The sequence below is a fragment of the Sceloporus occidentalis genome, unplaced genomic scaffold, assembly GCF_023333645.1.
Source record: "Sceloporus occidentalis isolate IW3139 unplaced genomic scaffold, rSceOcc1.0.p SCAF_1, whole genome shotgun sequence".
In the NCBI taxonomy this organism is placed as follows: domain Eukaryota; kingdom Metazoa; phylum Chordata; class Lepidosauria; order Squamata; family Phrynosomatidae; genus Sceloporus; species Sceloporus occidentalis.
The window spans coordinates 219,656,520-219,671,212 of record NW_028316981.1 but is presented as its reverse complement, the minus strand read 5'-3'; the positions used below and the strand labels follow the sequence as shown (position 1 = coordinate 219,671,212).

Here is a 14,693-nt window from a genome sequence, read left to right as displayed (position 1 = left end):
TGGCACATTATTATCCACTAGTCTCAAGCACTACTCGCACAAACAGATCTCTGAAATGTTGTAAGGTGTGTTATTATCCCATCCTTGTGGAGATCCCACAGGTGTGGTGCTACACACTTTCAGAATTGCATACACCAAATTCCTTATGTTGTTCTGTATTTGTATCTCTCCAAAAGATATGGAAAAATATTCATATAGAAGTATTCATATAGAAGTGAATAAAAGAAAATGCACATATAGATAAATGTGGAATAATTTCAGAAATCAGCAAATGCATTATATACTTACAGAGTATATAATGCTGGGGTTCTACTAATATCCAGGTAGAACTGATCTTTCATGGATCAGTTCATTGGCTGGAGATGCCAGGGGTGGAATCTCAGACACTATATTTGCTGGCATCTCCAGCCACAAAGAAAAGATGTCAAGTGGAAGGGCTACAGAATACTACTACCTTCTGCTGCCTTAACCAGCCTCTGCCAAGCAGAGCTTGACTACAGTATGGTTTTGTACTAAGGCAACCGTAAGAGGTGTTCATGTATGCCTCTACTGGGCATATAGCAGTGTTACAAAGCATATGAACCAATTAAAAGGCAGAGCTATCCACTATTTTTCCTGTTCCTTCTTCACTCCCCCTTATGTACTTGGACTCAGCTATACAGAGATACCATTTCAGTAGAGCAAATGTACAAAGAGGTTATTGTAGAGGCTGCTAGGCAGATGCGTTTTAGAGTCAAATCTTAACAGCTGTTCAACGGGGTGGAAGAGTTAACTGTTAGTGAGCTTGTTGGATACTTTTTGCTTTTGCTTTATAATTAGAGGCTGGAGAAATATATGGAGGCTGAGAACTACTTGCATAGTTCTCATTACACACTTTGATTTTTGTTTGCTTTTGTACTACATAACACTTGGGAGCACACCTTCCATTAGCTTTGATGGAGGGAGGAGACGGACAGGTTACTCACCTGTAATGGTATTTCTTCGAGTGGTCATCTGCGAATTCATACAAATGGGTTTTACTGCGCCTGCGCAGTGCTGCTCAGAAACCTCTAGAATCACTGGGCAAAGTACACTTTGCAACATATAGAAACTTTTTGGCGGTAACCCCGCCCCCCTCCTATAAAGCCCCGGTTCCCGCTCTTTTCCCCAGTTCCAAATTTTTCCGCCAAGTAGGCGATGTCAACAGAGCCAATCGAGCAGGACACCGAGGGGAGGATGGGCGGGATTTGTATGAATTCGCAGATGACCACTCGAAGAAATACCATTACAGGTGAGTAACCTGTCCTTCTTCTACGTGGTCTCTGCGAATCATACAAATGGGTTTAGACTGGCAAGCTTAGGTCATGGCGGAGGGAGTGTCCTGAAACCAAGCTAGGTTAAGCAATGTGTTTTATTGAACAATAAACCTCAAACCAGTCCAAACATGTGTCAGTTACCTTAGTTACCTGAGAGATACTCTACATTATCTACAAGGCAACACAACATCCAAGGCAGGAGAAAACGAACCCTGGATGACAAGGTAAAATGTGTACAACTGTATAAGAACAGTATCATAACATAGATTAGACAGCAGCCTGGTCAATGTAAACCTGAAACCAACACTGCCCTCCCAAAGGCTGCATCCCTCTTAGACCTGGTGTCCAGCCTGTAGTGTTTAATAAAAGTCAAAGGCTGGGACCAAGTTGCAGCCTTACACACATCCTCTAAAGAAACTCCTGCAAGAAAGGCAGAGGATGCCGCAACTGCCCTGGTCGCATGCGAGCGTACCCTGGCCGGAGCCGGCTTGCCCAAGAGTTCATAACAGAGGTGTATAGTGTTTGCCACCCACTTTGACAATCTCTGAGATGATACCGGTAGTCCCTTCCTCGGCTCCGAATAACATTGGAATAGTCTCTCGGAGCGGCTCGAACCCGCAGTCCTGTCCAAGTAGAAAGCCAAGGCTCACCGAACGTCCAGCATATGTAAGCTGCGTTCTTCGGCCGTGGATGGGTTCGAGGCTAAGGAGGGCAAAACAATGTCCTGGCATGTGTGAAAAAATGAAACCACCTTAGGGAGGAAGGTGATATCCGTCCGGAGCACCACCTTGTCCCTATGGAACCGAAGGTAGGGCTCATCCCTCCGTAAAGCACATAGTTCACCCGCCCGGCGGGCAGAAGTTATGGCCACCAGGAATACAGTCTTCCAAGTCAATAGTCTCAAGTCTGTTGTGGCCAAAGGTTCAAAGGGCTTGGATTGGAGAGCAGACAGTACCAGATCCAAGCTCCAGGCTGGGGCAGGAGCTGAGACCTGGGGATGGAGGTTGTTGCAGCCCTTTAAGAAGTTCTTAACAAGGGGGTCCTTTTAAAAAGAGGGCAGACCATTGTATTGGAAGTGAGCACAAATAGATGAGAGATAGACCTTAATGGACGAGAGGCAGAGTCCCGCATCCACTAAAGACATTAGGAATTCCAGTACCACCGGTACCGTGACACCATCCGGCGGCAGGGCTCTCTCTTCAAGAAAGTGCAGAAATCTCCTCCACTTGGAGGCATAAGACTTCTGGGTAGCCGGCTTGCGTGCGGCGCGAATTACCCTCTGTACCGAGGGTGGGAGTGACATCAGCTGCGGAGCCTCCATGCCACCATCGGTAGCGAGTCGATGTCTGGATGCTGAACTCTCCCTTCCTGGAGAGTGAGGAGGTCTGGCCACGACTCCAACCGGAGGAACTCGTCGTTGGAGAGGTGGATCAGCGACGGAAACCACGGCTGTCTCGGCCACCACGGCGTAATGAGGATCGCATCGACATGGTCCCTCAACATCTTGGAGATTACCCTGGTGAGGAGGGGAAACGGGGGAAAGGCGTACAGCGTCTCTCCGGAGCAATCGAAGGCGAAGGCATCTCCGAGAGATCTCTCGTGGTGCCTTCGAGAGCAGAACTGGGGGCAATGACTGTTGGAGGCCGTCGCGAACAGGTCGATCCGAGGAGCTCCCCACCGACGGAATAAGTCACTGACTGTCTCCGGGTGCAACCTCCACTCATGGCAGGTTGAGGAGGCCCTGCTGAGCTGGTCCGCTAGCGTGTTGTCGTCCCCCGGGAGATGAATCGCCTGTAGTAGGATGTGCCTCTGGATGCACCAGTCCCAGATTCTCAGTGTGATCTCCAGGAGCGTCCTCGACTTGGTGCCTCCTTGTTTGTTTAGATAGTACATCACGGTGGTGTTGTCCGTTCTGAGAAGGACCACCTTGTCCGTGACGCTGGATTCGAAGGCTCTCAGCGCCTTCTCCACCGCCAACATCTCCAGTGCGTTGATGTGGAGAAGACACTCTTGTCGGGACCACCTCTCCCTTACAGACAGGTCCAGAAGATGGGTGCCCCAGCCCTCCATCCGTCGTTAGGGTCAGCTGTGGTTGGGGCTCGGCGAAGGGCATGCCGACGCAGACGTTGTGGGAGTCTAACCACCACAGAAGAGAGGCGGCGACGGGTCTCGGTACGGTAAGCCATTTGTTTGGAGAGTCCGACATGGGGTTGAAGACTGACAGGAACCAGGCCTGAAGTGGCCTCAGTCGTAGTCTCGCCCAAGAAGTCACGAAAGTTGTGGATGCCATGTGCCCTAAGGCCACTTGGACGTCTCTCGCCCTCACTCTCCTGTGGAGCCGTACGGCGTTCACCGCAGCTGACAAGGTCAAGAATCGGTCTTGAGGCAGAAACGCGGTGCATTCTTCCGAGTCTAGAATGGCGCTGATGAAGCGGACCTGCTTGGATGGTGTCAGGGAAGATTTCTGTAGGTTGACCACCAGTCCCAGATCTGAGAGGAGGAGCAGAGTGAAGTGGACGGCATCCTGAAGCTCTTCTCGGGAGGGGGCTGCCAGCAGCCAATCGTCCAGGTACGGGAAGACTCTGATGCCCTTGCGGTGAAGGAATGCCACAACCGGTGCCATGCACTTCGTGAACACCCTTGGAGCGGTGGCCAAACCAAACGGCAGGACGTTGTAGTAATAGGCGTCGGAGCCGATGGCGAAGGCGAGGAATCTCCTGTGGGAGTCTCGAATCCCTATGTGGAAATAAGCGTCCTTGAGGTCGACTGTGGCAAACCAGAGGTCCTGGTGAAGCAATGGTAAGACAAAAGCCAAAGTTACCATTCAAAAACGTCGGTACTTAAGAAAAAGATTAAGATGTCTTAAGTCCAAGATAGGTCTAATCCCACCATCCGACTTCGGTACCGTGAAGTACCTTGAGAAGAAGGATCTAGACAACAGTTCGGGTGGGACCGGTGAAATTGCCCCTTTTTGGAGCAGAGAGCGCACTTCGTCGAGAAGGGTGTCCGAGGGGACTGTGGAAATAAAAGCTCCGGTGGGCGGGAGCTCTTCGAACTCGAGGGTATAGCCCCTGCGGACGATGTTTAAGACCCAGGAGTCGGAAGTAATGGAGGCCCAGATGGTGAGATAGGGCCTCAGAATGTCTAAAAAGAACGGAGTGGGATGGACGAAGTGCGCTAGGGATCTTCATGCCCTCTTCTTGGCCTGATCGAAGTCCTGCCGGCGGCTCTTACGGTACCGGGCAGGCTGGTTGCGGCGGCCAGATGAGGAAGAAGACTGGGAAGGATCCCTCTGACGCTGGCCCTGTTGGTTGAATTGACGGTCCTGGTAGAAGGACCTCTGGGACTGACCTCAGTGGTGTTGCCACGGGCGCGAGCGTCTGCGGAACGGAGAGGGTGCCGGGGCCGACATGCCATGCTTTCTCGCGGCCGCTTTCATTCTGAACTTTCTGTTCAGTTTGTCATCCGTCTCCGCATGGAACAGCCCAGAGTCGTCAATCAGCATATCCTCAATGGTGGCCCGAACGTTGGGGTTCAAATCAGAGGCACGGAGCCATGCGTGACGTCGCAAAGCGATCGAAGCTGCCATTGCTCTACCGGAGCACTCCACGATGTTCCTTGAGGCAGTAATTAACCAGCTGCCAATGGAGTGGGTCTCGTCCCTAATCTCAGTCAGAGTGCGCTGTACTTCATCCGGGACATCCGGGATAACCGGGGAAATGCCCTCCATAAGGGTCTGAATATATGCGCCCATACAGGCAGCATAGTTAGTGGCCTTGACCACCAAAGCGGCCGCCGAGTAGGATTTCTTGGCCAAGGCGTCGATTTTCTTGGCCTCTTTATCAAGGGGTGAAGAGGCCTGACGCTGGATGGCAGTCTGCTGGGCTCCCTCAACAATTGCAGAGTTCTGGCGAGGGTGAGAGGCCAACCAGGGGGCGACCGGAGAAGCCAGCCTGTAAAGGGACTCTATTTTTCGGGGCGGACCCAGAAGGGAAGAGGGGGCATCCCAGGAGCGCTTGACTAGGGTCTCTAACGAAGGCAGGAGTGGTATGGCGGGAGGCGTCGGAACGCGACCATGAACACGTCTTTCCACCGGGTCCTTGGCGGTCTCATCAGGGTAGGCCAACTCTATATCAAGGGCACGGGACATCTTTATGACGTGCTCACTAAATGACCTCACGTCGTCGGTCGGTGAGGTCGGTTCCGGATGATGAAGCCCCTGTGGGGAATCCTGCGGAAGGTCCCCTTCGTCGGAGGAACGATCAGACTCGGGGAGGGGGTCCGGTTCGGAGTCGGAAGCCAGCAGGTCAACTGTGACTCTGGGCACAGGGCGTTCAGCCGGGCGGTGGGTAGATGGAGCCTGAGTTGACTTAGAAGAGATGGCTACGTCTTGACGCCTATCCTCTCGGTGCCGGTCCCGTGTGGAGGGGAACTTGAGCATGGCTACATCTCTCGGTACCGCCATATAGTACCGGTCGGTCTCGGAATCGTAGAAGTAGGAATCGTCGTTGAGGTCACGGACCGGTGAACATGGCAGGGGGGTGGGCGATCTCCTCCGCTGCATTCGAGCGTCTACCTCCCTCGGGTGCGAGGCCTGAGTCGTTGACTCCGAAAGGCAAGGGGCAGAAGGCATGCCCTCTGCGGCCGAAACGCTGGGGCGGTCGTCCCGAGATGAATGGCGACGCCTTTCCACGCCTTGAAAAGAGTGACGGCGCCTGCCTCCGTCAGATGTGGCCCTTGGTGATGGAGACCGGGACCTGGACTGGTCACGCTGAGGGACAGCCTTGGCAGGTGGAGTCGACCTGGCCTTCTTGGATGTCACGACGTCCGAGGTCGAAGCGGAGGAGGGTCTCTTCTTGGTAGACCTCGGCTCCCGCGGGGCGTCGGGTGGGAAGAAGGGAATAGGGAGCTCCGAGACCCTAGATCCCGACTTCGACTTGTCCCTCTTGGTGGTGTCAGCTCCCGATTTAGCAGCCTCAGAGCCCTCCGGCTTAGAAGACTTGGAATGAGCCTTAGAATGCCTGGATGCGTCCTTGGACTTCTTCGGGCTCGAAGATGAAGTCGAAGCCACTGTGGACGCCTTATGATCTGAAGGTCCTCGCTTCAAAGTAGGCGCTCCAGAGGCATGGTCCCCACGGGCTGGTGAGGCAGGGACAGGCACCGCAGACCCCGATCCCCGGGGGTTTTTGGCGGGCTTGGAGGAGGCACTGGGTTGGGCAGAACCACGGGCCACATCAGAGATCAAACTGGGCTCCCTAGAGCCCTGGCCTGGAGTGGCCAATGTAGGCGGAGCGCTGGCCGGGCTGTCGCACGAGGAGATGGGAAGCAACGCAACCGAGGCAGAAGGTGCTGAAGAAGGACGCGGGTCCACCTCCCGGATCTTCCCTTGGGCAATCGCGGATGTCAGTCGCGACTCCCTATTTTTCCTGGCCTGGGAGGACATGGATTTACATAATGGGCAAGCCTTCGCATCATGGTCTCTTCCCAGACACAGGAGGCAGGATGAGTGTGGGTCTTGGACCGGGACTTTGCCCCCACAGACCTCACACTTCTTGAACGGCCGAGACATACTTGCCAAATGCCGAAAACGAGGGAGATCCAAATCAAAGTCGAACAGTCCAGTGGTCAAATAGCCGGGGAAATAGAGAAGCCAAATCCAAAAACAGTCCGAAGTCCGAAAAAACCAGTGATCCAAAACGAGCAAAAACAGCGAGGTTCCAAACAGCAGCCAAACGCGGTGGAAAAAAGGAACTGGGGAAAAGAGCGGGAACCGGGGCTTTATAGGAGGGGGGCGGGGTTACCGCCAAAAAGTTTCTATATGTTGCAAAGTGTACTTTGCCCAGTGATTCTAGAGGTTTCCGAGCAGCAGAGAGAGTCCTAAAACTACAGCTAGTCCTGGAGCTAGGCTGTCACTAACTTCAGTTTTATTGTTTTTGTTGTGGTAAAATGCTTTGCCTACTTTATGCAAATCAAACAAAGTGACAAGCTTATTTTCTGCAACCTGACATTCTTCTGTTATGGAGAACAACTAATATGTAACATTACCAGTACATTTTCAAGCTGAATGTTAATGCTTAAGGGGGCTTGAAGAAATGTCATTGGTTTAGAAATGTGTAATTAAGAAGCAAACATCATACCATGATATCTCATCATACACTTTCTCTTTCTGATTGAAAATTGCAAGAGAGGACTCAAGAATACTTAAACATAATTTTGAAATGTCACTAATAAATACCATCAATGTTTGCTAACACGAGTTTGCAATTATAAGAATGCTTAGCATTAATACAGTACTTTTTAAGAGTTCATACAAAATGTGTCATACAAGAAAAACGTTGCTGAGTCAGACCATGTTTCTCTAATCCCATGTCCCATGTTGATGAATTATGTGTTTCTAGAAAACTACAAAGGAAGAATGAAGGCAACCACCTTCTCTTGTCATTTCCCCACTCCTCCAAAGCTGCAATGTTGACAAACACAGATGCAGAGCCCAGAGGTTCTGTTTCGCTTTCTTGGTTGATGGCTAAGGGCAGGCAGTTGTGGGAATACATCCAGTAAAAAGCATCTAAGTGGTGGTTTTATACCTTTTCACACAAGAACTGGCATTGTTTCAGTTACAATAATCCCGCTATAATCACGGTTTTGCAGATTGCAAGGCTGCATGGGGAGGGACAGTTCAACTTCATGCCAACTGGTAAGTTTATAGTAGAAGCAAAAAACAAATTTAGCATTTTCTAAACTACAATCATTCTTTTAGCTGGAATATCACACCATTCCTCAAATTGTTTCAAGATAACAAATGTGATTACACAGTATTTTTTGAAATGTGCAACTAACAAGCTATATCAACATTCATGCACCTCATAATACTTATTAATTGCACAACAGATACAGTATACATACTGTAAGGGACACATTCGTATTGCACTTCTAGGTACTTGTATGTCCCTGGACAAGGGTCAGGAAACACATCTGGGCCTGCTACCACAGCACACTGTGTCCGGTTGCTGCACCTGAAAAACCAGCAAAAATAAGCAAAGTAAAAACTCAAACATCATTGCAGGCAATATTTAAATTAGGAATCCAAGCTTTCAAATGAACATTCAAAGTAAATGATGGCCTGAATCCTGGTAATTAGTCCCTACTAGAGTACAGTATGCCCTTGACATTTGCAGGGGTTAGGGGCAAGACCCTCACAAAAGTGAAAAAAAAATGCAAATACAGGGAAAAGCCCAGGACAAAGGAGGAAGAGAAGATGTACACCCTTCCAATCCAATCATGGGCTCCCCCCCCCCCCCCCCGGTCAGGAGCATGTGCACAGCCTTCTGAGCTATGCGGTAGGTGAGTAGAGCATGGGCAAACTCACAAATAATCATATCCACAAATGTTAAACCTGCAAACAATGGAGGGCTGACTCCATTGAATCGGTGAATCAACATGTAAGCAAATTCTACTGAATCTATTCAATCTGTCTAGTTGATATTAACCTCAGTATACACAGAGCAAAAGACAGAGAAAGAGAGAGCTCAGACATAAGAGATTATGGACTCTGGATTCTGACAAGCAAATAATTCAAAATTATTTGTAGGAAGCATTCTGATTTTCACTTGGTTTCCAAATATTTTAAAATTTGCGGTGTGTCTTAACAGCATGTAATATACATCATGTATTGCCACATCATCCACCCCAAATTATTCAGGCATAATATTGCCTAAGATGACCAGGATGAACTACGTTCTACTAAAATAAAGCACTGTAAAAAATTAATGAAATAAAGATTTTTGATACTTTCTTAGCTATGCAATGGGATAGCTCTATACTGAGAACCATAAACTAGTCAAATTTCAGACAGGTCCACTGGGAAATGGCTAAGAAACCACAATATCAAGAATGTTTCTGCTTGACAGCATAATACTTTTTTTTTTCCTGCACAGGTGGAGAGAGAGAAAACAACCAGTAGCCAAGAAGCCTGCAATGTCACCGTTCCAAAAACCTGGAATGACCTGCCGGAAGAGATTCGCCAATTATCCTCACTTGAGGCTTTTTAAAAGGCGACAAAAACCTTTCTCTTCCGGCAGGCCTTCCCCGATTGATAATGTCCAGAACCAATTGAATCCCCCTTTTATTATTTTTCTTATTTGTGATTTGTTTTTAACTTTGATGTATTGTTATGTACTTTTTAAACCTTTTTTTTACTGTTTAATTTTATAGTTGGGAGCGAGGGTTGGGTCAGGGTTTTGTGGGGCTTGTTGTTTTTATTGTTGTATATTGTATTTACTTTGTTGTTACGCGCCTCAATCCTCAATCGGAAGAGGCGGGATATAAATAAATATTTATTATTTATTATTAAGCCATTTTCATTGAGTGACTTCTTTTCAAACTTGGAGTGTTTTTGTTCCTGAGTGGTTGGGCTTTTGTGAGGCATTGGGGTGGAGGTATTATTATTATTATTATTAACCTAGGAGCCTAGTTGTTTTTAGCTGATTTTAGATGCTTTAGACCCCATTTCCTGCAAAGGAGGAGAGAGAGAAAAACCAGTGAAGTCAAGTAACTCACAACATAGAGCACAAGGTGATCTGGGAGCTGTGTTTGGGGGTTCTCTGTTAGTTTTTAACTGTTTTTCTTTAAGGTGTTAAGTGGGGGCTTTTGCTTAGAGCAAATGAGTCAGAGAATTGCTTGGGGAAGGAGCTAGCAATCAATAGCTCTCTATATAGCTACGGCTCCAATCTCTTCAGTTCGCTGACAGCTCTTAGTGAACAGGCCAGGCAAACAGGAGTCTTTTTGAGAGTGTTTAATGGGGGTCTTTTGGAGGGGGAAGCCCAGAGTCATGTTTCTCTGACTACTTTAGGCATATCAGTATGGACTGTGAGGGAGCTGCTGCAGTCACCTGTTGTGGGATGTTTATCTTCTTGCCTATGGAGGCAGGTAAATTCACCTGCACTAAGTGCAAGTTGATAGCCCTGTAGGAAAAAAAGGTCCAGGAGCTGGAGGCGCAGGTAAAGACACTTCAGCATATTAGGGAGCAAGAGTTATCCTGGAAAGAACAGAATGGATGGTCCTGGATTGGGAACACACACATAGGAAGTTTCTACACAAGAGGTCACTTCACATACATAGCAGGTAGACAGCTGGACGAATGTGACACACAGAAGTAGGGAAACCAGGATTCATTTTGGGAGCTTGCAGCAACAGAATCGATTTGAAACTCTTTCCCTTATCAAGGATGCCAAGGAAGAGCAGCAGAGACAGTTGTCAGGGACAGTGCAGAGGACTCTGAGAGTACCAAAGCAGGGAACAGCCATTGCTAGGCCTCGGAGGACTTGGTCATGTCCTCCATTTTACTTGAAAGTCCTACATTTTGCGGTGCCTTGTCCTTCTTTGCGGTTAGGACAGCCGGTCACCATAGGAGCCATGGGCAGCTAAAGTGGTGTCAAACTGCATTAATTCTGCAGTGTGGCAGCAGCCCTGGTCCTTGCACCTGGTGACCCTACTGGTTTTCTTCTCTTTCTTGTGACACCCTTTTCTGCCCCTTGGGTGAAGATTTTTAGTTTTTAGGGGTCATAGAAGGACCACTACTATCCCATAAATTCATGGGGGTAGGATCCAGATTTTTCCACATCATTAAAATGAATAATGCTTCCAGCTTGCAAAAGGAATATGTGTGCATTAGTCTCCATTCCAATTATCACAGCAATAAATTAGTATTTAACCTGTAAAAATCTAATTGGCTTTTTGACTAATTCTCAGTACTATGAAAAACGATTGGAACCTAAGTTTTATGTCATGTTTAGCTTTAACAAACGAAACAGTGGAAATCAAGGAGTGAAAATAATTATGAGGGGCGACAGGGGATGCTAAAATATTTCTCACCTAGGGTGGCCAAATACCTAGAGCCGGCCCTGATAAAAGGTGGGACCTGACCAAAACAGAATAGAATGGTGAGGGTGGGATACAGCCTGCAGCTGCCCCTTTGCGCCACCTACTGGGGCCAGGGCAGCCACAGCGGCAGTCCAAAGGCCCCAATCCAGCGCTTTTTGGAACCAGGGAGAAGGGGTGTCCTTGGGGCTTCATGCGGCAATCTGGTTGCTACGGGAATGAGGCGCCCTCCAGGAAGGAGCTCTGTTTCGGAGCTCCTTCTGGCGCTTCTGTTAGGCCTCCACAAGCAGCCTGACGCGGCGCGAACACGTCATGCCCGTGCCACATTATTTGGATGTGGTGCAGCCGTGAAGTCATAGTGTATACAGGGCACCACCATTATGCCGCCGCAGCTACGTGTTAGGGTTGCGAGGTGTCTGTAAAGAACGCCCCAAGATAACCCTAGCATGCATCCTGGCTGGTGGCAAAGTGCCAGTCCGGATAAGGCCACTATTACCCTTCATCTAGACACTATACTTCTATTGATACAACCTAAAATTACATTGGCCTTTTTAGCTGGTGCATCGCACTGTTGACTCATGTTCAACTTGTGGTCTACTTGGACTCCCAGATCCCTTTCACATGTAGTCTCATTCAGCCAGATGTCCCCCATCCTATATATTTCATTTTTCTGCCTTACATTTCTCCGTGTTGGATTTCATTTTGTTAGCTGTGGCCCAGCTTTCTAGTCTATTCAGGTCATTTTGAATTTTGATCCTGTCCTCTGGGGTATTAGCTACTCCTCCCAATTTGGTGTCATCTACAAATTTGATAACTATGCCCCCAATACTGTCATCCAAGTCATTAATAAATATATTTCACAGCACTTAAATCCTGGAAGCCAGGTAGAGAGCATCTGGATAAAAATGAAAGGGGAGGGAAATAACAAGGATGTTATTGTGGGAGCCCACTACAGACCCCCAAGTCAGATGGAGGAATTGAATGATGCCTTTCTAAAACAGATGACCAGTCTCTCAGATAGGAGAGATGTAGTAGTGATGGGTAATTTAAACTATCTTGATATTTGCTGCAAGTCAAACTCAGCCAAAATCTCAAGGTCTAGTAAATTCCTCACTTACCTAGAAGACAGTTTCATTGTCCAAAAGGTGGGAAAGGCAACAAGGGGATCAGCCATTTTAGATCTGATCCTAACCAACGGGGATGACCTGGTTAATGGGGTGCAAGTGGTGGGATGCTTAGGTGGAAATGATCATGTTCTCCTGGAGTTTGTTATACAGTGGAAAGGAGAAGCCAGGCATAGTCAAACACGCATTCTAGACTTTAGGAGAGCTGATTTCAATAAACTTAGAGAAATACTGGGGGTAATTCTATGGTCAGGAATACTAAAAGAGAAGGGAGTTCAGGATGGATGGGAGTTTCTCAAAAGGGAGATACTGATGGCACAATTTCAAACTGTTCCAATGAGGAGGAAAAATGGGAGGTGCCTCAAAAAACTGAGATGGATGACTAAAGCCTGTTACAGACAGCCAAAATAAAGCTGCTTCGAGTCACAGTGGAGGTATGGTGTTTCAATGATGCATGCATCCTAAGAGTCCAGAAGCCACACCAAAGCCACGCTCCAGTCCTTAGGGCTGGAGTGTGGCTTTGGTGCGACTTCTGGACTCTTAGGACGCATGCATCATTGAAACACCATACCTCCACTGTGACTCGAAGCAGCTTTATTACGGTACTTTCAATAGAGCTAAGTTTTAAACAGGGCATGTTCAAGAAATAGAAAATGGGGGAGGGGAATCACCAAGGAGAAATTCAAACAAATAGCAAGCATGTGTAGGGGTAAATTCAGAAAAGCAAAAGCACAGAATGAGCTCAGACTTGTTAGAGAGGTTAAGAACAACAAAAAGGGCTTTTTAGGGTATGTCTGCAGCAAATGGAAGAAGGAAATGGTAAGGCCACTGTGTGGAGAAGATGGGAAAATGCTAACAGAGGACAGAGAAAAGGCAGAATTACTCAACACCATCTTTGCCTCAGTGTTTTCAGAAAAGGCAAAGGGTGCTCAACCTGAGGAAAATGGAACAGAGGACAGAATAGGATAGGGCAAATGTTGTTCCCATCTTCAAAAAAAAAAAAAAAAAGGGGGGGGAGGCTCCCAACAATTATCATCCCGTTAATCTGACATCATTTCCAGGAAAGCTTCTAGAGCAGATCATTAAACAGAGAGTCTGTGAACACTTAGAAAGCAACACCATAACCACAAAAAGCCAACAAGGAGATCAGCCATGCCATCTAATCTGATCTCCTTTTTTTGATAAAATTACCAGCTTGGTAGAAAAAGTGAATGCTGTAGATATAACATATCTTGATTTCAGTAAGGCCTTTGACAAGGTCCCCCATGGTATTCTTGCAAACAAGCTAGTAAAAAATGGGCTAGACAATACAATTGTTATGTGAATTTGTAATTGGTTTACTGACTGTACCCAAAGGTTCTTCTTCATCCTGGAGAGAAGTGACAAGTGAGTGCCACAGAGTTCTGTCCTGGGCCCAGTGCTATTCAACATCTTTGTCAATGACTTGGATGAAGGCATAGAGGGCATGCTTATCAAATTTGAAGATGGCACCAAATTAGGAGGAATATCTAATACCCCAGAGTACAGGACCAAATTCAAAATCACCTTAATGAATTAGAAAGCTGGGCCAAAACTAACAAAATGAACTTGGGAGAAATGTAAAATACTGCACTTAGGTAGGAAAAAATGAAATGCATAGATGTAGGATGGGGGGGGCACCTGGCTTAACAAGACTACATGTGAAAGGGATCTAGGAGTCCTAGTAGACCCCAAGTTGAACATGAATCAACAGTGTGATGTGGCAGCTAAAAAGGCCAATGCTATTTTAGGTTGCATCAATAGAAGTATAGTGTCTAGATCAAGGGAAGTAATAGTGCCACTCTATTCTGCTTTGGTCAGGCCTCATCTGGAATACTGTGTCCAGTTCTGGGCACCGCAATTAAAAAAGGATGTTGACAAGCTGGAATGTGTCCCTAGGATGGCCACCAAAATGGTGAAGGGCCTGGAAACCATGACTTATGAGGAAAAACTTAGGGAGCTGGATATGTTTAGCCTGGAGAAGAGAAGGTTAAGAGGTGATATGATAGTCCTGTTTAAATATTTGAAGGGATGTCACATTGAGGATGGGAAAAAAGCTGGGAGGTGAATCCCTAAACAAACACAAGCAGGTGAATGAGCAAAAAGTTTAGGGGAGATGGACACTCGGCAATTTTATTTAAACAGTGTGTTGCACTCAAATGCAATGAATGTATTTAAAAAAATGTTAAAATACAAAGCATGCGATCTATAAAAGGTAATTCAAGCCTGTGGGCCACGCCCTACAGACATAAACGTAAAATGAACAATCAGTACTGGGCCAGAAAACTGCAAATCCCATGGGAACATATACAGTACATATACAGTACATGAAATATCAGTTCATTTGTGCCTCACAGAATGAGATTAAAGGGTATACAAC

General features: G+C 47.4%; 1 protein-coding gene across 26 annotated transcripts in view; it reads right to left on the bottom strand.

Moving 5' to 3' along the window:
* ADGRL3 (adhesion G protein-coupled receptor L3) overlaps positions 1-14,693 on the bottom strand; it is a 495,567-nt gene that overhangs the window by 269,689 nt on the left and 211,185 nt on the right. For all 26 annotated transcript variants that reach the window (XM_089489004.1, XM_089489005.1, XM_089489003.1 and 23 more), the window contains one exon: positions 8,199-8,308. In XM_089489004.1, coding sequence (XP_089345130.1) covers positions 8,199-8,308 — 110 coding nt within the window. The remainder of the gene's footprint in view (positions 1-8,198; positions 8,309-14,693) is intronic.